The 26,639-nt window shown below is 35.1% G+C and overlaps 1 protein-coding gene across 12 annotated transcripts in view; it reads left to right on the forward strand.

Annotated features, from left to right (window-relative positions):
- Clasp2 (cytoplasmic linker associated protein 2) overlaps positions 1–26,639 on the forward strand; it is a 203,474-nt gene that overhangs the window by 100,857 nt on the left and 75,978 nt on the right. For 8 of the 12 annotated variants that reach the window (XM_023719722.1, XM_023719727.1, XM_023719721.1 and 5 more), the window contains 10 exons: positions 991–1,136; positions 3,851–3,986; positions 8,036–8,106; positions 10,859–10,918; positions 12,109–12,186; positions 13,027–13,194; positions 15,107–15,162; positions 16,490–16,663; positions 22,963–22,986; positions 25,053–25,070. In XM_023719722.1, the coding sequence (XP_023575490.1) occupies positions 991–1,136; positions 3,851–3,986; positions 8,036–8,106; positions 10,859–10,918; positions 12,109–12,186; positions 13,027–13,194; positions 15,107–15,162; positions 16,490–16,663; positions 22,963–22,986; positions 25,053–25,070 (931 nt within the window). The remainder of the gene's footprint in view (positions 1–990; positions 1,137–3,850; positions 3,987–8,035; positions 8,107–10,858; positions 10,919–12,108; positions 12,187–13,026; positions 13,195–15,106; positions 15,163–16,489; positions 16,664–22,962; positions 22,987–25,052; positions 25,071–26,639) is intronic. The other 4 variants (XM_023719725.1, XM_023719728.1, XM_023719732.1 and 1 more) reach the window with 2 other exon arrangements.

The following is a 26,639-nucleotide window of genomic DNA, read 5'->3' on the forward strand; positions in this document are numbered from 1 at the left end:
ATTTATACGATTTTATTTGCATTTTTTGCAAACATGTTTTCTACCTAGTACTATATTCTATCCAGTTTTTCAAATTATTTGTCTCTCTCATAAGGGAAGATAATGTGAATTTCTTACAATTTGGAATGTGTCTATCACTAACATTGTTTTTATATTCACATCTTTAATCCATCTGGTTTAACTTTAAATATATATTTTAAAACTTAGAAAATCTGAGCTAAATGTAATGTTATGTATAATGGACATGTTAAACAAACTTAGTTTCTGAGTATGCTTGAGCCCAGAGGTGTACCTGTATCTCTTTTGAAAGTTTATTGTTTATGCCTTTGTTTTTATTTGAAAACTATTAGCAGTCATATACCAAGATGTTTTATTTGGGAACATTTAACAATTATATTTGTTAAAAGTATATCTTTAGCATTACATTTTAGTAAATAAAGTAGGTATATACATATATATTGGAGAACTGAGAGAGAACAAACCATTTGTTAAGTGTGACATTAACGTATAGATTAGTAGAAAACTTATTTTAAGATAGAGTTCCTAAAATTAGCCCTCCTAAAATTAAGCTTCCTTAGTAGATAGTGCTGGTGCCACACAACATTGTAAATGTACTTAGAGCACCAGAGTGTGTACCTTAATCTAATTAAGTGGTAAATTCTGTGTTAATTAATGTTTATCACAATTTTAAAGACTCTCAAAACTTTAACTCATATATATTATATATAATATTGTGTATTATACCTACTTCTATTTTTATTATACCTATATATATATACCTTATATTTATATATTACTTTTGTAAATCTATACTCTTCTCAGCTTTTTATTTACAAGATACATTACATGCTAAGATATCGTAATATAACTAGATAGACATAATGAAATATAAATGTTTTATTTTTTAATTTGAGAATGATTTTTAGGTTTCATTCTTTTTCTTTTGGGTTGCACCTTTTGTGTCAATAATAAAAGTTCTTTTTATGTTAGCTTAAGAAAATTCGATCACTGCTCGTTGCTGGAGCTGCACAATATGATTGCTTTTTCCAACATTTGCGCTTGTTGGATGGAGCACTTAAATTATCAGCTAAGGATCTTAGATCCCAAGTGGTTCGAGAAGCTTGCATTACTGTGGCGTAAGTATATTTCTTTTGTGCTATTTTTAATGAATGAATGTTGTATTTTTTGATTCAGTATTAAGTAAAGTGGTAGCAGGATAACCCCATATAAGCACATATAAAGATTTCTGTGATTATAAAAAACCTTTCGTATCTGTATACCAGCCTTAAAATGTGTTTATATGTCTAAGCCAGTGATGGTGAACTTTTTAGCACTTTCAATGATACGAACGGCCCAGTGCAGCACACAATCGATGGTCAAAGCCTTCTGGTAGATTTTTGATCAACTTTTTCAGTTTAAGAAGAAAATGAATGAATTTAGAAACTGGCTATATTCACTTTTCTCATTATTAATTTGGTTGTTACATACTTCTGATATTTTAGCAGTATTTGGAAATGGTAAAATGAATCATTAACTTACGAAAATCTAAATGTTTGTAGTCTTCTATCATATAAGGATGGTAAAATACTTGAATTACATTTACCAGTTACCCTACCTTAAACACTGTTACTGTTTGTATTCTTAAGTAAGCATTCCTTTGAAGATAGAAAACAGCTGTGTTCAAAGAAAAGTGAAGGGTACCTATTATCAATATTGTATTGTGTTGAATGTAGTATTAAAGTATTGTGTTGAATGTTCTGAGTTGGAAGAGAAAAGGGTAAGCACAATAAAACCTATGAGGATTGCAAGGCACAGAATCCCCGTTATTAACAGATGATGTAATTACCCAGACCCTCCCCCCCCCCAAAAAAAACAACACGAGGAAATCTATAGATAATTTGTTCCAATTGAAGGACTCCAGCAAAGTTGCCAGGTATAAGTTAGTATGCCAGAATGTAACTTTAGAAACAAAAATCCATAAAACGTGAACTCAAAAAGTAAAACAGGACTAGAAAACTAGACAAAATATGTGAAATAAGTGTATCCAAATAATACACAGTGGAAGTCAGTTAAGCAGTATGGTCATCAGCAAACTTTGACCTGTGACAGCACTTTAGACCATGGGGAAATGCAGGAAACCTACACAGAGCAAGGCAGTCTCACTGAGCTAAGGACACAGAAATTGGAACTTCAGAGGGTTGAGGTGACCAAAATCTCTACAAAATACTGGAGAAAAGAGAGATATATAAAAAAAGAGCTATAGAATATGATCCCATGAATCTTGCTGTCTGGTGTATGTAAGGTGTAACTCCCTGAGAAGGAGGAAAAAAACCACTGCCTTGGAGCTATAAGGTAAATAATTCCCAGAACTCATTTAGGACTGAGGTAGTCGAGATCTGACTATCCTGACAGATCTCAAACAAACCTTGGCCATTGCCTACAGTGGAGATCCCAGAAGGGTACCACATAGGAATACTACTAAACCAGCTTTGAAGTACAAGACTACTCTAGGCCCTATCTCTCCCAGTAAACTTATAAAAATCATGCTGATTTCACAGGTATATTCATTCCCTGCCAGAATAGAATTCACACTCTAAAGAATACAATAGGTTTTAGGCACAGGTATGGCATCTCCCTGTTTTTGACCAGAAATTTCTTTTTGTCTGTGAACTAGAACGTAGGAAATCAACATTATGACAGAACATAAGAAAATAGGGGGCAGGGGAGATAGCTTGGAGATCTAAGCACCTGCCTGGCAAGTGCAAGGACCCAGGTTTGATATCCAGTACCTTATGGCAAGCCAGCCACCAGAACCGGGTGTGGTGGTGCACTCCTGTAATCCCAGCGCTCAGGAGGCTGAGACAGGATCACTACAAGTCTGAGCTGCATAGTGAGACCCTGTACCAAGTAAAGGAAGGAAGGAAGAAAGGAAGGAAGGAAGGAAGGAAGGAAGGAAGGAAGGAAGGAAGGAAGGAAGGAAGGAAAAAAAAGAAAAAAAAAATTGGTCTGAGTGTGAGAATTTGCCTGAACAAAAACCTGGATTTGGGGAGCTAACTGTATCCCAACCATGTATTTTAAATAAGATACTCTGTAAATATACTAAAATTGACTAATATTACAAGCATTATCAGAGCTGTGATTGCAGCATCCTTCCTCAGTGTGTGTGCATGTGTATGTGTGTGTTTGTTTAAAGCATGGTTGTGCTACGTAGTAGTGCAGACTGGCCTTAAGCTTACCATGTTGCTCAGGTTGGTCTAGAACTCAAGGCAATCCTCCAGCCTCAGCCTCCCAAGTGCTGGTATTACAGACATGCTTCACCACAACCAGCTTTTTCTAAATGTTTTAACTAAGAATCATATAATTTAAGGATAAATTATTGTTTAACTACAAACTTGGAAAGAGAAAAAAGTTGTCCTTAAGATTGCCCCACTATCATGTGACAGAATTATAGTTTCAGTCATGAATTGTGAAATCCTACCCCAGAAATATCAGGGATTATTTGTGATAAGAAAAGTGCCAAGTTTCATCATTTGACTAGCCAGTAAAGGATTGCAGTAAAACTAATTGCAGTAAATCTCTCAAGTTCATTCAGTAAACGAGGTTTTTTTTTATTTATTTAATTTTGGTCTGGGTCTCACTATGCAGCTCAGGCTAGCTTTCAGCTCACATTGTAGCCCAGGCTGGTCTTGAACTCACAATTTGCAACAATCTTCCTGCCTCAGCCTCCTCTGAGTGCTGGGATTACAGGTATGCACCACCATCCCTCGCATTAGAAGAGCATCTAAATACATATACTTCTGTCTATATTTAATATTAAGCTATTAAAAATACTTTTTGTCTTCCATTGTAGCCATCTTTCAACAGTTCTGGGAAACAAGTTCGACCATGGCGCTGAAGCTATTGTACCTACACTTTTTAATCTTGTCCCCAATAGTGCAAAAGTGATGGCAACTTCTGGATGTGCGGCAATCAGATTCATCATTCGGGTAGGTTTGCTTCCCTTTCCCACCTTAAACACATTTAAATCAGTCATTTGTATTTTTTTAGCCCAAAAGGAAGAAAAGTTTTTGAATTATTTTTCTGATAATAAAAGCAACACATGGTCATTATAAATGTAAAAAACACAGATTGCAAAATAAAAATGCTTAAATGTAGAATATAATACATATATGTGTGTACATGCACATGTGTATAATCACAGATGTCACAGCAATAAATGGAGAGTCCTAATATTGCTTACTGTATTTTGAGGATGTTCAGCAGAGTTCAAAACATCAGTCTCTCCCTTGAATTTTGCTGTCCTATAACTACATACTATCCATTTAGGTTATTTGTACCTTTTCAAATTTGTAATTTGTACCTTTGTAAGTGTATTTGCTACATGATAAAAAATGTATAATATATGTATGATGTACACATTTTAGTATGTATACATACATAGGTACTTTACAGTCAAAAGTTTTGTTTATTATCACCTTAAAATATTTTTCTCGTTTCCTGCTTTCTGTTCATTGTGCTTCTTACCCATTTCCTTTTTTTTAATGACTCAGAAGTTCCTTATTCTTAGTCAGTGTCAAGTATAATACCTTCCTTGTTTACTCCTCTATGCTTTTTAAAAAGTATACATTTTATCTTATTTAGATCATTTTTCCCTTTAACCAGTGAATCACATTTTAACAAAGACTATTTTCATTTCCACTGATTGGAATTGTAGTTATCATCTCACTTTCCTTTTTTTTTTTTTAATAAATGTATTTGATACATGGTCTCACTATGCAGCTCGGACTCCTAGCAATCTTACTGCTTTTAGCCTCCCCAGCACTGGGTTTATAGGTGTGCACCAGCATGCCCTGTCTCCAGGCTGGTTCAGCACACCCTGGGGCAGGGCCAGCAAAGCATGTGGTGCCAGGGATTGAACCTGGGTCTCTGCACTTGTCTGAGCAGGTGCTTAGTCCGCTAAGCTATCTCTGTGTGTGCGTGTGAGTGTGTGTGTGTATGTGTATGCGCACGCCCGCGCGTGTGCAGGGTCTCACTATGCAGCTCTGACTCGTAGTGAACCTTTATTTTATTTTATTCTTGCATTACCGGGGGTTGAACTCAGGACCCTATGCCTGCCAGGCAAGTGCTTATTCTACTGAACTATCTCTTCGGCTCCTAATCTTTCTTTTTTGGGGGGCAGAACTGGGAATTGAACTCAGCCCCTAGCTTTTGCTGGGCAAGGGCTTATTCTACTGAGCCATCTCCCCAGCCCAAAGTTGTTTTTATTTTGGGGGGGGGGGCGCGGAACCAGAGATTGAACTCGGGCCCTTGTGCTTGCCAGGCAAGCGCTTATTCTACTGAGCCAGGGATGGCTCCTAATGCTGGGATTACAGGCATGTGCCACCACGCCCGGACCCCATCACCAGCTCAGCCCACCCGGAGGGCAGAGCCAGCATGCAGTGCTAGGGATTGAACCCTGGCCCCTGCGCTTACCTAAGCAAGCCCTTAGTCCACTGAGCTATACTGCCAGCCCTGTGCAAAGCTATCTCACTGGCTCTTCACTTTGCATTTTTAAATTGCATTTCAGTTATTCTTGTTTTGTTTTAGTATTTTTTGGTTTTTATCTTTGTGTATTTTGAAACAGCAGGGTATGATGGCATAATCTTGTAATTCTGGCGCTTTCGAGGCCCAGACAGGAGGGTTGCTACAAGGTTGAGGCCAGTCTGGGCTATATTGAGAGACCTTATCTCAAAAAACAAAAATTGATTTATGAACTTTAGATTTACTTCTGTAATCCTGTAGAGTTGCTTTCTTAACTCTTTGTTGTTTTTAGAAAGTGAGATATTACTTGATTCTTTTATAGCAAAACAATAACAAAACAGCCCTTAGGAATGCTTGTTCCATAGTTCCTTAGTATGAAGAGTTTCTCATGGAAGTTCTGATTTGTCTTTCATTAGTATTACTCCTATACAGTAGATAAAGATTTCTGATTAGAGTGAATCATCCTAAAATATTTTATTTCTTTAAAATTTTTTTTGGACTTTTTTTTGGGGGGGCGTCTGTCTTACTCAGATATTTTTGGGGGGGTTACTCTTTTTTGTATAGTTTTTGGCAACCTCAGTATCATTTATCGTATCTTGGGTAATTTCTTGTTCCTTTGTCTGACGGTTATAAGTGTTCCTAGGAAAAGTTACATTTCATTTCACACTATTCGTTTTGCCATTCTCAGGCTTTGTGCTTTATTTTTAAATTGCTCATTTTATCTAAAATTTTCTCTTTCTATTTATGTTTTTTTGTTATTTATATGTTATCTTCTTTACAAAATAAAAATCAAATAGGTTTTTAAAAAATTATTTCCTGTTTTCTGTTTGGTTTGTTTCTCAGAGGACTACTTTAGATTGCTCTCCTTTTAAATTTAGAGGACTTTTTTTTAGTTGTCAGCTTAAATTAATAAAGTCTAAATAAATTATTCTGACTTAGTATGTGGTTGGATATTTCATCTGTAGTTAAGAGTGTAACTTCTTCCTGAATGTAGTATAGCAGTACTTAGGTTAGTACTCTCTTTACATCCTTGCTACTGGCATAAATGTGATTAGCCTAGCAGTAGAATTTTGGGAATTTGGGGGAAGGGATTTATGAGCAAGAAGAGGGTGTAGGTAGGTGAGATCTGCTATATAGTGAAGTATAACTAGGGGTTTTCCATGTGCTTTGTCTCCATAGTAGTGATTAGCCAATAGAGTCTTTTGGATGCTGTAGGGAGCAGGTCCTCATTGCCCTTCCATACTGAATATAACAGTTGGATAATAAATTGGTCTGCACACACTCTTGCATTAATCCCATCTTGAACAGCTTCAGGTTTTTTGGGAATGAACTTCTCTTACTGCTAAAAACTTTTTTTCTTTGATTTTGGTTTAACTAGACATTGATTTGATTTCCAGTGCATATTTCAATAAAAAACTTTTCTTCTTAATCTAGGAACATTGTCCATAGACAGTCTTCAGTTTCAGTCTCTTTAAGGATTGCTTCAGCCTCATAGAGATGCCTTTTCCATGGTCTTACCCCTTTCTAGTTTGATCATAGTCCAATAACTAATACGGAAGTATGAAGATTTGCCCATCTTGGACCAATTTAAGACTTCTCTAAAGGATTTTTTTCACTGCACATCTCCCTGGTGGCTTTGGACAAAGATATTCTGGTTCTTATCACAGATCATCATCTTCCTTCATTCACTAATTTTGTCCTCTCTTCCATAGTGATCCCAAGGGTACTTCTTAATAAATATTTTCTGGGGCCAGGGAGATAGCTCAGTAGCTTAAGTGTTTACCTGGCAAGTTCAAGGCCCTTAGTTCAATCCCCTGTACCAAAATAAATAAATAGATAAATAAATAAATAAATATTTTCTGTACTAAACTTTATTTCAGAGCTTGCTTCTTCAGTGACTCACCTATACCGTTAGCTCAGGAGAAAAATAGAAGATTTAAGGTATTAGATATATATTTAGGTTACTATTTTATTCTGTTGGATTATGAATTTCTTAGTGTATGCTTCACTAAAGAGCAAAAGAATTACTAATTGAAGTCAGAAGGTTGTGTCTGTTGAACTGCTTGAATTCTAAGGAGGTGTGGCTTAGCTAGAATGAAGTTCTATTAAAAATCGCCATTTCAGAATGTATTCCCAGTGGTATGGAACATAGATTTCTCTGATTTTGTGCTTGAGTGACATGCAGTTATATTTTCTACCATCAGTAGCCATGGCACTTCAGACAGTGTGGTAGATTCATGCCCAGTCCTGCTTAGTGCTCTCTCCCTCCTGTACTACTGCCCTAATAGTTCTTTGCAGTTCTACAATTAATTTGTCATTGCTATATATTACTGCATCCACAAATGTCCTTTAGAAATTACCTGATCATTACTATTTTCTTAATTCCTCTCAAAATCTGATTTATGGTTTTTATCCTATTCAAACATAACTAAGTATTTGAATATAAAGGAAACAGGAGAAAGGAATACATAAAGTTCGCAGTATTTTTCATCCTTTTCTGAAACATCTTTTACAGCATACCCATGTACCCAGACTTATCCCTTTAATAACAAGCAATTGCACATCAAAATCAGTTCCTGTGAGGAGGTAAGTTTTGGCAAAAAAAATTTTAGTGTACCTTTACCATTGAATAATGTTTAAATCTTAGTTTGATTTTTAAAATTATTAATTTCTTAAAATTGCCTTCCAGTAAAATATAATAAAGGTTTTGTTTTAATACAAGTGATGAGACAATTCTTCTGACCACTCATATTTCTCCATTTTATATTAAGTTATAGTTTTATCACAGCTGCTGATTACCTTGTTTTTCAGTGTAGAGTCAGGACTGGGCTAAATTTTTAAAATTGCCATTGATTAAATCTATTGCCTTGAGGAAATTTTTAACTGCTCTAAACTTTAGTATCTGTATATGTCCATAGGCTAATGATAGCATTCCCACAAAGTATGAGAAATAATTGAGATACACATTAGTAAAACTTAACCTAGTATTTGAAAAAGAGTAGCCAAATCAAGTGTCTGTCTTTCTCTTTTTCTTTATGATTTCTATAATTTTTAATATTGTAGGCAGGCCTTTTAAATATTTTGATAAGTATCTATAAAAAAGGCAGGTTCCCTTTAATATTTTGATAAATATCTATAAAAAAGGCAAGCCATTTAAATATTTTGATAAATATATTTGAGTATTTTGAATGACATAGAGAAGTTGAGTAAGACCATTTCCTTTAAGTGCTTCACAGTTTAACAACAGTTGTTGAATCACCTGTCTCATGTCAAAAATTAGCATACAATACAGGTTATATCTAGCCTACAGTTTTCTTTTGTAAAACCTATAGGTTAAGAATATTTTTTATACTTTAGAAGGTGGTTTTAAAAAGGGAGTGGACAGCTGGGTGTAGTGATGCATACCTGTAATCCCAGCACTTGAAGGACTGAGGTAGGAAGATTGCTGTGTGTTCAAGGCCAGCCTGAGCTACACAGCAAGACTGTCTCAAAAAATAAAAAAGGGGAAAATATGACATAGAGATTGCCAGTTCATAAAACCTAAAATACTTTCTGGCCCAGTATAGAAAAGGTTTACTAATCTAATATTGTAAAAATGGTAGTTGGAGAAATAAGAAATATAATAGAGAAGAGAAGATGAGGAAATGCATTCTGGAATTGCCTTAAAGTGGGGAGTAACCTGTTAGCAGTAGGGGAAGTGAGTAGGTTGTACTCTAAGCGGAGATGTAAAGCTGTTCTGCATACTAAACAGGATAGGCAGCTGAGGACAGAACATGTGACCAACAAATTTCAGAGGAAAAGAGGCTGTTTAGGAGATGGGATTGGAAGTAAACTGAAGTCATAGTGTGAAGGGCATTGACTGTTGTGAAGAGTAATTTTGACATTGATATTTAGGTGGTAGTAGTAGTATTGACCAACATTAAAGACTTCCTGACAGATTGTCACTCAGCGTATGTTTTATTCCAGCTATGAACAGTGATTGAAAAGGAAAATGAAAAGCATTGATTTAAATAGGAGTGGCATAGTTTGAACTCTACCTGTGTTGATGATTACTAATTGAAGGGGATTTTATAAACTCAATACATTTTTATGTGTAAATGATATTTGATAAGTGGGTATGGATGAGGGAAATGGTGTCAGGGTTCAAACAGTGAGCTCTAGATTCAGATACCAAGGGTTAGGTCCTAATTCTATCACTTTGAACAAATTAATTTAATCTTCCTGCTTCTTGATTCCTAATGTGTATGATAGGATCTAAAAGAATGCATTTGAAGCCAGATGTGAGGGCCCAATGCTGTAACCCCAAGTACTCAGAAGGCTGAGGTAGGATTGCAAGTTGGAGGCCAGCCTGGGCAACTTAATAAGACCCTTTCTCAAAAAATAAAAAGGGGAGCCGGGCAGATGGCTCAGTGGAATAAGTGCTTCCCTGGCAAGCGCAAAAGCCTGAGTTCAATCCCTGGTTCTGCAAAAATAAATAAATAAATAAATAAATAAATAAATAAATAAATAAATGGGATAGAGATGTAGCTCAGAGCACTTACTAGCATACACAGTTCCCTAGGTTGAATGCTCATTTTTGGTTAAAAAAAAAAAAGAATGCAGTTGAGATTAGAGAAGGCAAAATGTTTTCATTCTTTTGTATGTAGTATTTGATGTGCCATTATTACTGATATGTAGTTATCCACAAATTAAGATTTTCAATTTAAAGCTGAGGCAGAGGACCAGTGCTAATGCTCATAGGACTAGATATGAGAATTTCATCTGATAGTAGATGTGAGAATTGTATCTATTAGAGCTGGGTTAGAGAGTGTTGTCAAAGTGAAAATCAAAGAGCAGTGGACCAAGATTGGCACCAACCAGATGAACAGCTGTTTAAAGATAGATGCAAAAAACAGGTTAATAAAAGGAGAAAAGACAAAGCTGTACTATTACCCAATGAAGAAAAACTTAAGAACGAAATGTTTGACATTTAAAACTAGAAGACTTAGGAGAAAATGTATATAAACTTGATTTTAAAATCATATAAGGAGATATTTAGTATCTTAATTATTATGTCTTTCTTTGTCATTGTATATCTTCAATGTATAGTTAATAGTAAATAATTTTTGTAATTAATGAAATTTGTTAAATTTTTTTCATTTAACAAAAATTTAAAGTTAAAATTATGAGAAATTCTTAAAATCTTTTAAACTATTTAGCATAGGAATAATTGGATCCTTAAGATAATCCATAGTTCAGATATCTAAATTGGGTCTTATACTTTCAGGGGGCAAAGTACAGTATTAAGAAAGTGTTAATGTTTCTAAATACATTCAGTTATTTAACTTTTATTTTTCAGACGTTCATTTGAATTTTTAGATTTGTTATTACAAGAATGGCAGACCCATTCTTTGGAAAGGTATGTATTACATCTTTTTCCTTCCTCCTCCTCTGCTCCTTCACCTCCCCATTGTCGCTGATTCTTTAGAAGCTGATGGGGTTGGTTTGATATTTTTTTCTCATGTTGACTTACAGATTACTTATACTGATTTTTTGTTAAAGCTGTGGTATTGTGCTTTGATTACTTGTTGCAGCTATGATTTGTATGATTTTCTTCCTTCTATAGTGGGTGAAGGTCCCTTAAGTAGAATGGCTTATATAAGATATTCCAAGTAGAATTGGGCAAAAATTTAAAAATGTATCTCTAATTAATTATTACACATGGAATAGGATTTCTGAACTGTAGTCAGTCATCTAATGAATGGTTTTTAAACAAAGAGTAGGAAAGAACTTGCTATTAAAGGAAAGATTTTTTAAATAAAGATATATTTTGGAAATTTTCTGTGTACCAGCTGTTAGGTACCTTTGGTCAAGTAATGTGCTCAGCACTATCTAATATACTCTGAGATGAAGGAAGGGAAAATGTGGGCACCCAGGTGGTCACTGGTTATTTACATGGCTATGTCTCTTATTATTTTCAAGTTTAAAGCTTCAGGGGTAGCCCTCATTTACACTGAATATGTAATATTAATTTCCTATTTTTGTGGTAATCATTACATCTTTTCACAGCTCAGTTTTTAAAAATAGAATTTGCTGTTTAGACATGAAATAATTCCAAGTCTTAAATTCTTTTGGGCATTGATTATTCAATTTAGTCAGATCATTATCACATCATACTGTTAGCAAATCATTTTCTACAGTGTTGGGCCAGTAGGAACTACATAGAAGTTTCTCCCTCTGATTCATTAGAGTATTAACTTCAGGGGCTGGGGATAGCTCAGTGGCACAAGTACCTGTCTGACAAGTGTAAGGTCCTGAGTTCAATCCCCGTAACGAAAAAAGAGAGAAAAATATTAAATTTAGATACTATATATTATCTTGGTTTTGTAAGAGAATATTTTCAGACTTATAGTGATAAGGTTATCAGAAAATAAGCACATGTGAATGAAATATTTGCAGCAGATTATTAGAAAATCCTACAATCTTAGATTTATTATTGTGCACTAATATTTTTACATCTCTTACCCCTTTGTGGTAGTTGTGGAAATAAGTATCATTTGTGGTAAAATATACAACTTTATACATGAATCTAAATATATTATTTTATAGACATGCAGCTGTCTTGGTTGAAACTATTAAGAAGGGAATTCATGATGCTGATGCTGAGGCCAGAGTGGAGGCAAGAAAGTAAGTCATTAGTATATTTTTGTGAGCGTTAAAAAGACATTGATCAGTTTTTAAAAGGAATTTTACTGAAAAAATAAAAGCCATGTGCTATACCTGATTACCTCTTCAGTAAAATTGATAGTAATTTTATCCATTATATCTATAGTAGGCATCTAACCGCTTGCTTTGTGTAATCATCAGTATTCTTTTTCAATCATAATTTGTTTACTTTTCTTTAAACAAAAGTAACTATCATTTATTGAATATATATTATGTATCTTGTACTGAGTGAGGCATTTGGTATACATTATTTTCTAATCCTTAAAGTGATTTTTGAAAGGTGTAGGAGTTGAGGTCTGAAAATTTGTGGACTTCCCCAAGGCCTCATAAACTATAAGTGGCACAGCCAGATTTTGAACTGAAATCTGCTTTTTTCAAAAGCCTGCAGTCAAGTAGGTATAACAGCCATGCCTATAATCCTACCATCTGGAAGGAGGAGGCAGGAGGACTGCAAGTTTGAGTCTACCTGTCTGTGAATGAGTGAATGATTGAATTAATGAGAGACACTAATGATGTAGTTCAATGTGAAGGCCCTGGGTTTGATTACCAGTACTACAAAAAAGAAAAAATGACCTGTGATTTTTCTACTGAAATTTGTGCTATTTAAAAAGCATTTACCTGGGGCTGGGTGTATAACTCAGCGGCATAAGTGCCTGCCTCGCAAGGGCAGGGTCCAGTGAGTTCATCTTCAGCCTTCTTAAATGTGCATATTTTACCAATTAAGTCTAATGTAAAAAAGCTATTACTTTATATGTTTTTCTTTTTTCTTTTTCTTCCCCCCCTCCCCTCTTTCTTTTACAGGACTTATATGGGTCTTAGAAACCACTTCCCTGGGGAAGCTGAAACATTATATAATTCCCTTGAACCATCCTATCAGAAAAGTCTTCAGACTTATTTAAAGAGTTCTGGCAGTGTAGCATCTCTTCCACAATCAGACAGATCCTCGTCTAGTTCACAAGAAAGTCTCAAGTAAGGTCATACGAATGATAATCACTGAACTATTCTCAACTCCCCTGAAGTTTAAATTGGATGGTTGACTCCTTGCTTTCACCTAAAGCTTTGAAAAAAGTGATGATTCATGTTACTTTCCTTGGTTTGTTATCTTGAGAGTTAGATTACATGCTAGCTTAACTACTAGTCTTGGGGTAGGATTTAATAATTCATGTTTTGTTTCTTTATGTTCATGTCTGTAGAGTCTGGGAAACATTACTACTCCACTGTGTTTCTTCCTATCCTTTTATACAGCTTATCCAGAGGGCAAAATGATTTAGTGTCTCACTTCTCTAACTATTCTCATCATGACATCATTTGCTACCTCAAATCCTTATCATTTGGGCAGTGGTAATCCTGTTTTCTATTGCTCCAGATCTGTGAGATTCTAAAATTTCTCATGCCTTTTCTGCTTCTTAACAGTGGCCCTCTATCTACTTTCCTAACCTCTTGCCCTGTGCCCTACATCTGCAGATTCCCCTAGGGAGGAGCAACTCACAAAATGTCCATTTAAAATCTGTAACTTTTTTTTCTCCTTGGAACCACTCCCCCCACAGCCACATACCCCAAATTGCTGGTTGCCGTGCAATTCAGTGTAAAACTTGGATTAGAGTGAGACAAGTGAGGCACTTAAGGTAGAAAATTTACAGGATATTTAATATCCTCACAAGGCTATGTGGATATTAAAGTTTAATTTCTTACAAATAAAAGCAGATGATACCTGATTTCAGAAAAATTACAATAGGAATAATATATCTAAACTGCTGTTTAAATTTTTATTTGAACTTCTACCTAAACTTGTATATTAAATTTGTAATAAATTACTCAGTTCAGATGAGTCGTATTTTTTTCCTTTGTTGCTTTTGTTTTTTTCTTTATCTACTATGTTCAAACTTTAAAGAACATGTGAATCACCTGACAATCATGTTAAAATTCAGAATCTGAATCAGTAGTTTTAGGGTGGGACCTGAATATTGACACTTTATATAGGCGCTAGTGTAATGTCAGGGCTATTTGTCCATAGACCACACTTTGAATAGTAAAGAAGATATTTTGTTTCACTGTAGTATCTTAAAATAAACTGCTTTAAGCATTGTAAACATTGAAATAGTCTACCTTAATCGAAAAGGACAATAGTTTCAGATTAATTATAAAAATTAGTATGATGTAGAGCTTTAATAACCACTATAAAATTTACTGTTGATAATAATGTAACCTAAAGAATATCTTTATATAGCTTGGCATTAATTAATTTCTCTGGGATTTTTACTTCTCTTTTTTTTCCTTGAGCTTTTAAACATATTTTCTGTATATCTGTCTATGGGCTACATGCAGAGTACTATTGTAATTAAAGATAGTTTTCAAAGTTAAAGTAGATGATGGGCTCTGTGACGTGAAAGAAATGTTTTGCTAATGTTCTCTAATTGTACATGTATCCCCAAGCATAGTTCTTAGCCTTGTTTTTGTGGCCCCACACAATAACAGTAGTACTATGCCTGGAGAGAATGATAATTGCATGAAATTGCTAATGGCCCCAACTGTTAGGAATCAGGTGAGAGAGATAATATGCAGAGCTGCCTGACGTAATGGTTGATTGTGCTAACAGTGAGTCACCCTCGTGGGCAGCATGATGTGTACTGAGGAGTAAGTGAATAAAAGTAATCCAGTCTTACCTTAGAGTTTATCATCTTTATTCATTGCCAGTTTATTTTTGCTTTATAGCTAATTCAGACACCATTAATATTAGATATATATTTGAGAGCAACTATTCTAAAGTGATTTTTAAAAGAAAAGTTAAAACTAGAAGTTTCTCAGCTCTTCTGGAAACTAATATTGGTAAATTAAGTCTTCTATCATAAAGGTTTTTTTGTTTTTGTTTTTTGCCTTGCAGTCGTCCTTTTTCTTCGAAATGGTCTACAGCAAATCCATCCGCTGTGGCTGGAAGAGGTAATTGCCTTTATAAGTAAAAGCTATAATTTATGTTATCTCTAACCAGTAGCCTTTAAACTATATTAGTATGACTGAGGAAGGTGTCACATGCCTGTAATCCTACCACTCAGAGACTGAGGCAGGAGGATCTCCATGAGTTCAAGGCCAGCCAGGGCTGTAGAGTGAGTTCAAAGCCAACCTGAACTGTATGCATAGTGAAACCTTCTCTCTGTCAAAAAAGAAAACCCTGTATTGTTATAAACAGTGAGAAAATCATTATCATAACCCAATACCATACATTTATAAACATTATGTACAAACACACACACACCTGAAAGTTCTGTGAAGCATTTCTCTTATATGTGATGCACTCTTATTCTGTCTCATTCCTTGAACATGCTAGTCATGGACTGCTACACTGATTTCACCATCTGTTAATAAGTCATGACTGAGTCTGTGAAGCTTTTTAAAACTGAAAAACTAAATTGCAGAAATGTAATGACTTGAGCCATTGAGATAGCCCAGCAGACTAAGCACCTGCTTTGGCAAGTGCAGAGACCAGGATTCAATCTCTAGTATTGGCTGCACCAGCCCAACCCCAGGGTGCACTGAGAGGGCAGTTGAGACTGGGCATGATGGTGTGCGCCTATAATCGCAGTGCTGGGGAGGCTGAAAACAGGAGGATCACTGAGTCTGACCTGTGTAGTGAGATCCTATACCACATACATAAAATAGAAAGAGAAAAGAAATTTAATGACTTACATTACCTAAGAGTGGCCGAACCTCCGTTAATGTCTTGAGTATCCCTATACTAGGATGAGTTTTTCTTGGCTTTTTCTGATAGTAAATAGAAAATACTGCTATCATTTATCTTAGAGTACTCCATTTCTATAAATCACTCCTGAACATCTCTTCATCAGCCAAACAGTTCTATGAATTTTATAGTCAAAATGGGCAATTTCTCTCAGTGTGAGATGAAAATAAATATTGAAAATTGCAGACAGTGATGGGTATGGTGTTGCACACCTCTAATTGCTGCACCAAGGGGGTTGAGGCAGAAGAATTGTTGTGAGTTCGAGGACAGCCTTAGCTACATAGCTTGATACTGTCTCAGAAAAAAAAAAAAAAAAAAAAAAAAAGGAAGAAAATTGCCCACAAAACTTAGTATGTCAAGGTTGAAACTGAGACATTCCGACTTTATGTTACTGCCCATTTGACCCTTGCTTCCTTGCTAATGATGTATCATCATGGATTATTTACTCCTGACACATTCCTGTTTGTGTAACTTTGACTCTGTTTGCAATGATTTAAATAATATAGGTTACCTTGTCTTGTCTTTTCATAGTATCGGCAAGCAGCAGCAAAGCCAGTTCACTTCCAGGAAGCCTGCAGCGTTCACGAAGTGACATTGATGTGAATGCTGCTGCTGGTGCCAAGGCGCATCATGCTGCTGGACAGTCTGTGCGAAGTGGGCGACTGGGTGCAGGGGCCCTGAATCCAGGTTCCTATGCCTCACTTGGTAAGAATGCTAATCCTAGGAAATTATACAGTGTTCTTTCCTTGATCAGTGAAGACAGAGTAATATGTCTTAATCATTTCTACTTCATGCTTGCTAATTACGGATAATTTATATGTTAAAATACAATTCTGTATTGGGAGCAGAGTTCTGAACTGGCTGAGCTGCCTTGTTTCTAGGATCCCCTGTGCTCTTCCTCACCATCTTGATCAGTGAAATAGTTCTTTACTTCATGATTCCCCCTAGAACTTTTACAACAGTGCTGTTCTGCCACATCCAGCCACTGGTTACTAAGGCAATTTGGGAAGGGTATTGGCTCTATAATCAATGTCTGTGTTCTGTCTACTAATTATTCCCTTAATAAGAATTTAAAGCCTTTGGGAATCTGGGAGAGTTCCAAAGTTGTTCTGTGTGTCATCAGAATTGAAACATCCTAAAAGCTATTAAAAATATACTATAGAGCTTGGTTTTTTTATGTTGTATGTCCATTGATATCAAAGATTGAGTTTAGTTAGCCACAGTGCGTGTCTCTTCATGCTCCATTTTTGCCTCCTCCCTTGGATAGTCCTGATTGAACACTAAGTAGGCAAATAATTGGCACACAGTGTCAGTTTAGTAATACCCTTGAACCAATTTAAAGTGTTTAGAATTTTTGATTTAGTAACCCATTGTTTAGTCATATCAAGAGATAAAAATAATACTCACTGTAACATATTATTAGAGCCAACCTTTATATGTTCAAAATGGAAATGATTGAATTAATTCTTACATTTATGATTTGATTGAATATGTCCTTATACTTTACACACATTCAAATGTCATATTTTCAGCCAAGCATTGTGGTGCACACCTGTAATCTGTAAGCTGAGACAGAAGAATTGCCTCAAGTTTGAGGCCAGCCTGAACTACAGAACGAGGAGCTACCTCAAAAATAAAAGTTGTATTTTCAACAAAGGTAGAATGATACATATTAACAAAGTATGTGGTTAAGTTGATTATTTTGTGTAATATTATACATAAATAAAGGACTAGGGATATATAGATAGATAGATAGATATAAACACACACAAAGATGTTAATTAGTGCTTTTAATTTTCATAAATTTTTATTTAACATTACATTACCAGGAATGCCATGTTATTTATTTATTTTATGTATTTGGTACATGGTCTTACTACGCAGCTCAAACTTGTAGTGTTCCTCCTATTTTCAGCTTCCCCAGCGCTGAAATTACAGGTGTGCACCACTACATCTGGTTTTGGTGGCCAGCTTAGCATGCGTGGGGGTGGGGCTGGCATAGCATGTGGTGCTAGGGATTGAACCCTGGTCCCTGCACTTGCCTAAGCAGGTGTTTAGTCCACTGAGCTATCTTGCCAGCCCTCCATGTTATTTTAATATAGAAAATCAGTCACCTTCATGGTCCATATTAATCAGGTAAAGGACCAGATACCTGATCATCTGAGTAGCCGCAGAAAAAAGCATTTGACAGAATCTAAGACCCTTTTGTCATAAAAATGTTTGTTCAATTAGGAATAGAAAGGAACTTTCTAAATCTAAGGAAGAGCATCTTTAACAGATATACTCCCATCACACTTAACAGTGAAAAAGTAGATCAATAACAAGGATATTCAGGGCTGGGGAGATAGTTCAGTTGAATAAGTACTTGCCTGGCAAGTGCAAGGGCCTGAGTTCAATCCCTGGCTCTGAAAAGAAAAAAAAAAAAAAAAAAAAAAGGAATAGTAGGTATCCAGACTAGAAAACAAGAAATAAAATTATCTCTGTGCAAAAAAATCATGTGAAAACCATCTCTGCGAAAAACCAAACTTCTCTCTTATCTAAAACTTGTATCCTTATTTTCTAAAATCATAAGCAATCCATCAAAAAAATTGAGTCAATTAACTAGTTCAACAAGATTGTAGGATACAAGATCAGTCCAAGATTTTCTAAACACTCAGCAATACAAAATGAAGTAGATAAAAAAATTATAATGTCATACTTAAGCAAAAAGATATAAAAAAGGTTTAAGATTTGTACAATGAAAGCTACATATTTTAACATTGTTAGAAGAAAGTAAAGAATGTATAAATAAGTGAAATGATATTTTAGGGTTATAGATTTAAAAAGATAAGATGGCAAATTGATATACACAGTCAGTACAGATCCTATCTAGCTGTCTTTTTATAGACATTAGTAAGCAGATCCTAACACTTCTGTGGAAATTCAGGGGATCCAGAATACCTGAAATAATCTTCAAAACAAGAAAAAAACTAGAATACTCATACTTTACAGTTTCAAAACTTTCTTAAAAGCTATAGCAATCATATCTGTGAGATCCTAGACAGTGTTTTCAGTCTCCCAAGTGCTGAGATCACAGGTGTATGCCACCATGCCTAGTCTCAATTATGTCTCAACATACCCACGAGTGAGGCCAGCATGGCACACCGGGGATCAAAGCCACCCCAGCCTCTGTGCTCTGTCTAAGCAGGTGCTTTAGTAGGCTGAGTTATCTCGCTGGCCCCTAGGATATAAATCTTTTTAACCTTGGATGTTAGTGGTTTCTTAGATCTGATACCAGAGCTATAGGCAATCCCCCAAAGAGATTTTTAGACTTTGTCAACATGTTAACAGAACCACTGGCTTTAACCACTGGTTCTAAGTGCATGTCCCATTGGGCAGCGTGTACCACCAGTTGGGACAGTCCTACGCCACACAATGGGACAAACATGCATGTACCACCAGTGATTCAGAGCCACCTGCTACTAATTATGGCCCTATCATGAATATGTTAAATTAAAAACTTTGGTGCTTCACAGGATACCACCAAGAAAATAAAAGACAGAATCTCAGATAACAGAAAATATTTGCAAATTATATACCTGATTAAAGACTTACGTCCAAAATATACAAAGAACTCTTAGAACTCAGTAGCAAAAAGAACTTCATTTAAAAATAGACAAAGGGGGGGCTGGTGAGATGGCTCAGTGGTCTAAAGCAGCTACTTAGAGCAAGCTAAGCCAAGCAAAGCACAGGGACTGCAGTTCAATCCCCCAGCACCACATGCCAGCCAGCCCCGCCCCCAGGTGGGCTGAGCTGGCCACACACACACACACACACACACACACACACAAAATTAAAAATTAAAAAAAAAATAGACAGAGGGTTTGATTAGCCTTTTCTCCAGTGAAGAAACATAGATTCCCCTAAGCACATGGAAAAATGCTCAGTAGCAGTTATTAGGGAAGTGCAAATCAAAAAGACACAATAAAAACTGCTGTTGAGGATATGAGGAATTCTTACATATTCCTCATGGAAATGTAAATTAGAGGAGCCATTTTGAAAATAGTGTAATAATTACCTAAAAATCAAAGAATTACCGTATGAACTAGCAGTTCCACTCCTCATTGTGTATACAAGAAACTTGAAAACATATTCTCATGGAAAGTTTTATCTGAATTTTCATAACAGTATTCACAATAGGCAAAATGTAGGAATTACCCAAATGTCGATTAACTAGCAAATGATAGATAAAATGGGTATGTCCATACAGTAGAATGGAATATTACTCAGCAATAAAGATGAGTACATTACATAAAAATGCATGCTATAAGATGAACCAACCTTGAAACATTATGAAGCCAGTCATAAATGGCCATTTATTACACAAATCCAATTATATGGACAAATCCTGAGTTACAAAATAAATTAGTTGTTGCTAGGAGTAGGATTGGGAAGAACGGAGTGATTGGCAGTGGGCATAGGATTTTTTGGGGATGTGATTAAAATGTTCTGCAGTTAGTAAAAGTTATACAGTTCTGTGAGTTAGTAAAACATGTAGTTGTATACTACACAAAAATGAATTTTATTGCATGTATGAATTATATTTCAATTCTTTAAAAGTGGTACAAAAACTCATAAAATAAAAGTAAAACTTGGTCATCAGGAACTTTAAAAATAAATATAATACATTGAATATCTATTACTTTTATTACCAGAAAGAAAGTAGTGTATCTCAGATGCTTTAATGTGAACTAGCAAGCCAATTTACAATTTTTTCATTAAAAAGCCTATAATAGTGCCATGAGATAGACAGTGTATTTCTTGTTGCTCTTTAACATTTAAATTGTATGGTTTATTTAATTATAGAAATATTTCTCTTTAATTCATCTGGCCCAAGTTCACAGTCAGGGAAATTCAGCTGCTCCCCCGTGGCTCTTTCCAGGGATTTCCTCCTCGCCTCACATTCTCGCTGACCCACCTCACTTCCTCTGTCATGCACTCTTCTAAGAACACTTGCAGCTGGCGGATTCTTGGCTGTCTTATGTTTTGTACTTCACTTATCATGGCTAAACATGTGGGCTTCAGAAGTGTTTCATTCTTCTTAGCACACTTGGCACAGCTATTTTTTGATAAGTACCTGCTAGTTACCAGACTATATTCTCCTATACTCAGTCTGTTGATAGCTTGATGAGAAATGAACAAAAAAAGGTTATTATATTTAATGGATTTTGAATTTGAAGTCCCTACAAAACTTTAAACTGAATATGTTTTAGGGAATAGTTATAAGAGAGTGGCACTCAGGAGAGATCTGTCAGTGTTGAACTTAAAGCAGCTACTTCTGATTTGTTCTCATTTTCCCTCAAGCACTGAATACTTTCAGGAATTTATGTCAAGGAAACCTTGGTACCCATATGTATGTGTATTTTTGAATCTCAGCAGGCTTTATGAAGTAACTTGAATGGGGAAAAATATATAATCTTGTTGGGATCATGAGTATAGAAATCAAAATTCAGTTCACTGAAGAAGTTGGGAAGAAAATTATAAAAATTTTTGTTTCATGGTCAAGATAAAAGATGAAAGAACACTGTAGGAAATACCTATAGTATAAGGTTGAGTAACTTATTTTTAAAGAGTGGTGCAGGTGATTGTTTCTGTACTAAAGTGGTAAGTCAGTAGAAAAAATAAAGTGGAAGGATGAGAGAAAATAATGTCACAGTGACATCTCAGTGGAAGGCATGAGGAATGGGAGGTACAGAACATAACTGGAGAGGTGGTCTTACTTGTGGAAGGGCCACCAGTTCACTGAGTTAGATGGGAAGGAAATGAAGGAAGTGGTAGATTCAGGTAAGATTTTTGTGGCAGGTACATATTAAGAATGTTGTGGACATTGTGATTCTCTGCCTGAGGATTCAGAGCCAGGATTATATGCCAAGAGGCATAAGAGGAGAAACACTTGGGCTTCCCACAATCACCCACACATTTGAAGGCTACTGAAAGGACTTGCAGGAATTAGAGGCAGCTCTGTTGGTGGTTGAGTTTGTTAAAGCAGAAGGATACACATCAAAACCTGCAAAGGAACAGGACTTACCAGGCAGTCTGGAGGAGTCTCAAGTGTAAGTTATCGAAGTTCTAATATCAGAGGTGGTGTTAGATGGTACTCCTCCCTCTAACAGTGAAATGCAGCAACATGTGCCCAGTGTTTCTACTCCCAGTAAGAAAGCAAATGTTCATCATATATCATGGGTTTTTTTTGCAAAAACCAGGTTAGGCAAATTAATATAGCAGAGTCCAGCATTCCCTAGGCTGGGTGTGGTGGTGCACCCTTGTAATCCCAGAACATGGGAAGCTGAGGCAGGAGAATGGTTGCAAGTTTGAGACCAGCCTGTGACACAAAGTGAGCTCAAAGCCAGCCTTAACTGCATAGCAAGATTCTGTCCCAAAAGGACAAAAAAGAAAAAGAACAAAATAGAACATCATTAACAAAAGGAACATTGAAAATTAAGTTACCAAAGACCAGCCTCTCAGGCAGGACCTTCTTAAGAGCAGTATTATTCCCACAGTGTTAATTCTTCCTCTACAGACACTTAAAGACCAAGTCTGTAGTAGTGCCCATACCCATGACTACATGGTTGTGCAATCTCCTCAAGCAGTAAAATAAAGAAAGTAGTTGTTAAGATTTATCCAGCTGTCTGCCAAGCATGGTGGTGCATGCCTCTAATCTTAGCACTGGCTGAAGCAGAATTGCGGTACATTTGAGACCAGCCTGAGCAATGTAGTAAGTTTAGGGCCAACCTGAATTACAGAACTTGACTGTCTCAAAAAAAATCATTAAAACAAAAGAACTTATCCAGAGGTGAGATGCTAAGAGGCTGAAAGTTCTAAGTAAAGATGGGGATAGGTAAGCAACAAGGCAGTAAACAGTATGTCTGAACACTTAATTGTCTTCTTTAAAAAATTTTTTAGGGATTATAAAAATCTTTCTAATATACTAAGTTTTCCTCTTTTTGCTTGCTCTTTCATCAAAGAGGATACTTCTGACAAGATGGATGGTAAGAACTTCCTTTTACAATTCTATTACAGTTTCATGGCTCTTGGGCTCTTTAGTATATCCTTGATTCCTCTTTTAAATACTGAAAATGCAACATTTGTTTACCAAGAATCATACTGTGAAAATGGCTACATAATTCTCTAATTGAGTTTTTGATTCAATTTTTGTATTTCCAAGTCTACTCAACTAGTAGAGAACTGTTGTTGTTATTTAAGTAAATTATTTTTAAAGAATTTACCTGTGCTCTTAGAAATATGCTTTGAATATTTGCCATTTTTTGTCCTCCTTGACAGTATTGCATCTAGAAGAACGAAAAGTAATCTCATAAATCCTTTGATTCTGCACTTCAATTTATTGACTGTTGTAGACAGAAATATGACGCAAAAATATGACATTTCACAGGTTCAAATGTTTATGAAAATGAAATACAAGTTACAGATGCTGTCTTTTTAATAGTGAATTTCAAACTGGCATTTAGTCTTCACTGTAAGCTTTGTCAGCACTGGTGATGAAGCTCCTAGGTAGAGTAATCGCTCACTAGGTGCAGTGCCTAAGGTTCAATCCCCAGTACCAGGAAAGAAAATAACAACTGCATCGTTCTTCTTTCAATATTCAAATGATTACAGTCTATCTGTAATTGCTTATTTCAGTAACCTATAAATTTTTTGTCTGGTCTTAGACAGCATATCACTTGTATCTTGCCCTTAAAGATAACTTACAATAAAGTTCTGAAATCTTTAAACCATTTTATGAGAGCTAGGAAAAATTGAGACACGTTTTTCTCTCAATTATTACATTGCTCTAAAAGTTGACCTAATATATATTTTCTATTTTAATGACACGGAGTGTTTATTAAATCTTGGGTTGGGTACAGGACTATTAGTTAAAATAACCTCTCTTTTTTTGTATGATTAAAATAATTCATTAATTAAAAAACCATTATATGACAGCCATCAAGAAATAATTTCTTGGCCAGGCATGGTGGCCTACACCTGAAATCCCAGCACTTAGGAAGCTAAAGCAGGATTATCACCGTGTGTTCCAGGCCAGCCTGGTCTACATAGTGAGATCAAGGTCAGCCTGAGCTATACCATGAGGCCCTGTCTCAGAAAAACAAATACCAACTATGAAAGACCTAGGGATGTGCTCAGTGCAAAGTGCCTGGGTTCAGCCCCAGTAATATTCCTGGAACCTTTAAATTTTTTTTTTTATTTTTCCAGTCAGCCTGTTTTCTTGTTTAAATGAGAAATAACTTATTTGAGGAGTCACATCTGTTACAATGATGTGTATAAAACTGATGCTCAGGGGCTGGCGAGATGGTTCAGTGGAATAAGTGCTTCCCTGGGAAGTGCAAGGGCCTGAATTCAATCCCTGGATCCAAAAAAAAAAAAAAAAAAAAAAACTGATGCTTAGTTATTAAAAACTACACACAGAGACATGTACATTATACTCCTTTTTGATCAGTAAATTATGATGTTGGTTCTTTGGCCTTTTTAGTACATTTCACTGATATCTTAGGGAGTAATGATAAATGTTGGGGAAATAGCTGATGGATTGACAAGTCTTTGACTTTTTATATACTTTGAAAATTCTGGGTAATTGAAGCCTATGCTTCAGATAATGGTCTTGACTTCCATTATTTGTCAGTTCTTAATACTTTTTGTGAGCTATACTTTGAAAATATACGGAAAATATTCCTACTCTAGAAAAGTCTAAAGAAGAGTATTACAGAATTAGATCTGTACATTTACAAAGAAGAGTATTGCAGAATTAGATCTTTCTTTCTTGAGTAAATAACTTTACTATTTCAAAGTTTAAGGATGAAATACAGAAATGTTGACTATAGAATCTTGGCATTTTCTATTGTCTTAATTTCAACTCTTTGCATGTGCTTTAAGTCAGGTATCCCACATTTTTTCTCAGAATGAACCTTTTCAACAGTAAGTCTTATCAGATTAAAAGTGAGGTTTTTTTCCTTCTCAACTTTTTGTTTTAGTCTTGGGTGGGTGTCGAAGGTAGCAGCATGGGCAGAATTTGTTGAAATGTTGTTTTATTTCTCTTATTTAGGAACAGCCTCTGAAGATGGTAAGAATTACACATTTTGTTAGTAATACCAATATCTCTATGTTCCTATTTTTTTTGGTAGGAATTAATACTAAAATGGGATAATTTATTTGCAAATTTTGTAATTTGCCAACAGTGGTATCTTCTACATTCTACATTTAGTTTTGTTCATTTGATGTGTGAATTTTTTTTTCCTGCTTTTTCATTCTGTAGTTTTGCTTTTTGTCTTGGATTGTTTCATGCTGAAAAACATACTTTGTTAACATGTTTAACAATATCTAATATAGAGTTAGGGCATAATTTCATTTTTGTAGTAATGTTATTAAAACTTATTTTGGTTTTGTGTATTTTTTAATGTATGCAAATTCATTTCTACTTTGCAGGAGCATGTGCCATTGGTTTTTTATTTGCTTCTAAATGTTTTTTTATTTAGTCCACTTTGAAATACATCTTTTATTTTTGTATCAGTGGTTGGGGCATTCACTGACCCTGTACTTGAGATTACAGCTAAATTGTTGCATGTATTTTACTGAGTTCACCTTAAAAGTAATTATGTGTTCCATTCAAATGTGTATGAAGGAAAATAATTCAATTTTTGTATTCTGTCTGCAAGCTGTCTTATTAAAGCCTTTAATTTAAAATACATTTTTCTGCAACTTTTACATAGATAACATTTTCTTATATGTAGACCCAACTAGGTTTAAATTGTTTTTGTCTCGTAATTACTTTGATATATTTAAAACAATTCATATTTTAAGGTTTAAGCTGGGGTACTTTATAAAAACATGACTTTAAAAATAAAATAAAATAAAATAAATTTAAAAAAAAAACATGACTTTTGACGTTGTAGCCACTAATGGCAGCTTATTTAAGCACTTTATAAATTAAAACATTACAATCAAAATACTTACATCTTAATTGCTTAAACAGAATGTGGATAAATTCTCCATTTCAAAAATAATTGATCTCTTTGTTCTGCTTCTTATTCATGAAGACATTATATTTTATTCAAAATAGACTTTGTAAAAGCTTGAGAGACCTGGAATATGGACTAATTAGGAGCCTTGAAATTGGTGAAATGCTACAATTTTATCAATTATGTTTCTCATTTTGCCTATTTTTTTTTCTAGTTTTTGTTGTTATTTTGCCTCATTCTTAAGTTTTTAACTTCTTCCTAGTCTATAGTATATTAATATTGCTATATAAAAATAGCTAGAATTTTATGTATTCCTTACAAATTAAACCTTTTAATTGAAAAAGGTTCAGGGCTCTCCTTTGAATATGTTTGGTATTGGTCTGATTTCAGTGAGACCTTTGCTTGAGATACCAGAGTGCCTGCTAGTAATGTATTTCATTGTCCATTGTTTTTATTAGTTGCAGCTTAAGTACATTGATAAGAAATATATTAAGGAAACGATAAATTTTTATGTGATATGATTTCCTCAAGTCATTTTCTAAATAAAACTAGTTAGAAGAAAATAATAAATATATCAATATATACCTAGAATAATCTGATATAAGAAAAGTTAACTATTTTGGCAGTAGTATCTCTTCCTGCAAATCCCCTTAGAAATACATTTTTCATCCTAG

Source organism: Octodon degus, unplaced genomic scaffold (genome assembly GCF_000260255.1).
Source record: "Octodon degus isolate 3935 unplaced genomic scaffold, OctDeg1.0 scaffold00071, whole genome shotgun sequence".
Lineage (NCBI taxonomy): Eukaryota > Metazoa > Chordata > Mammalia > Rodentia > Octodontidae > Octodon > Octodon degus.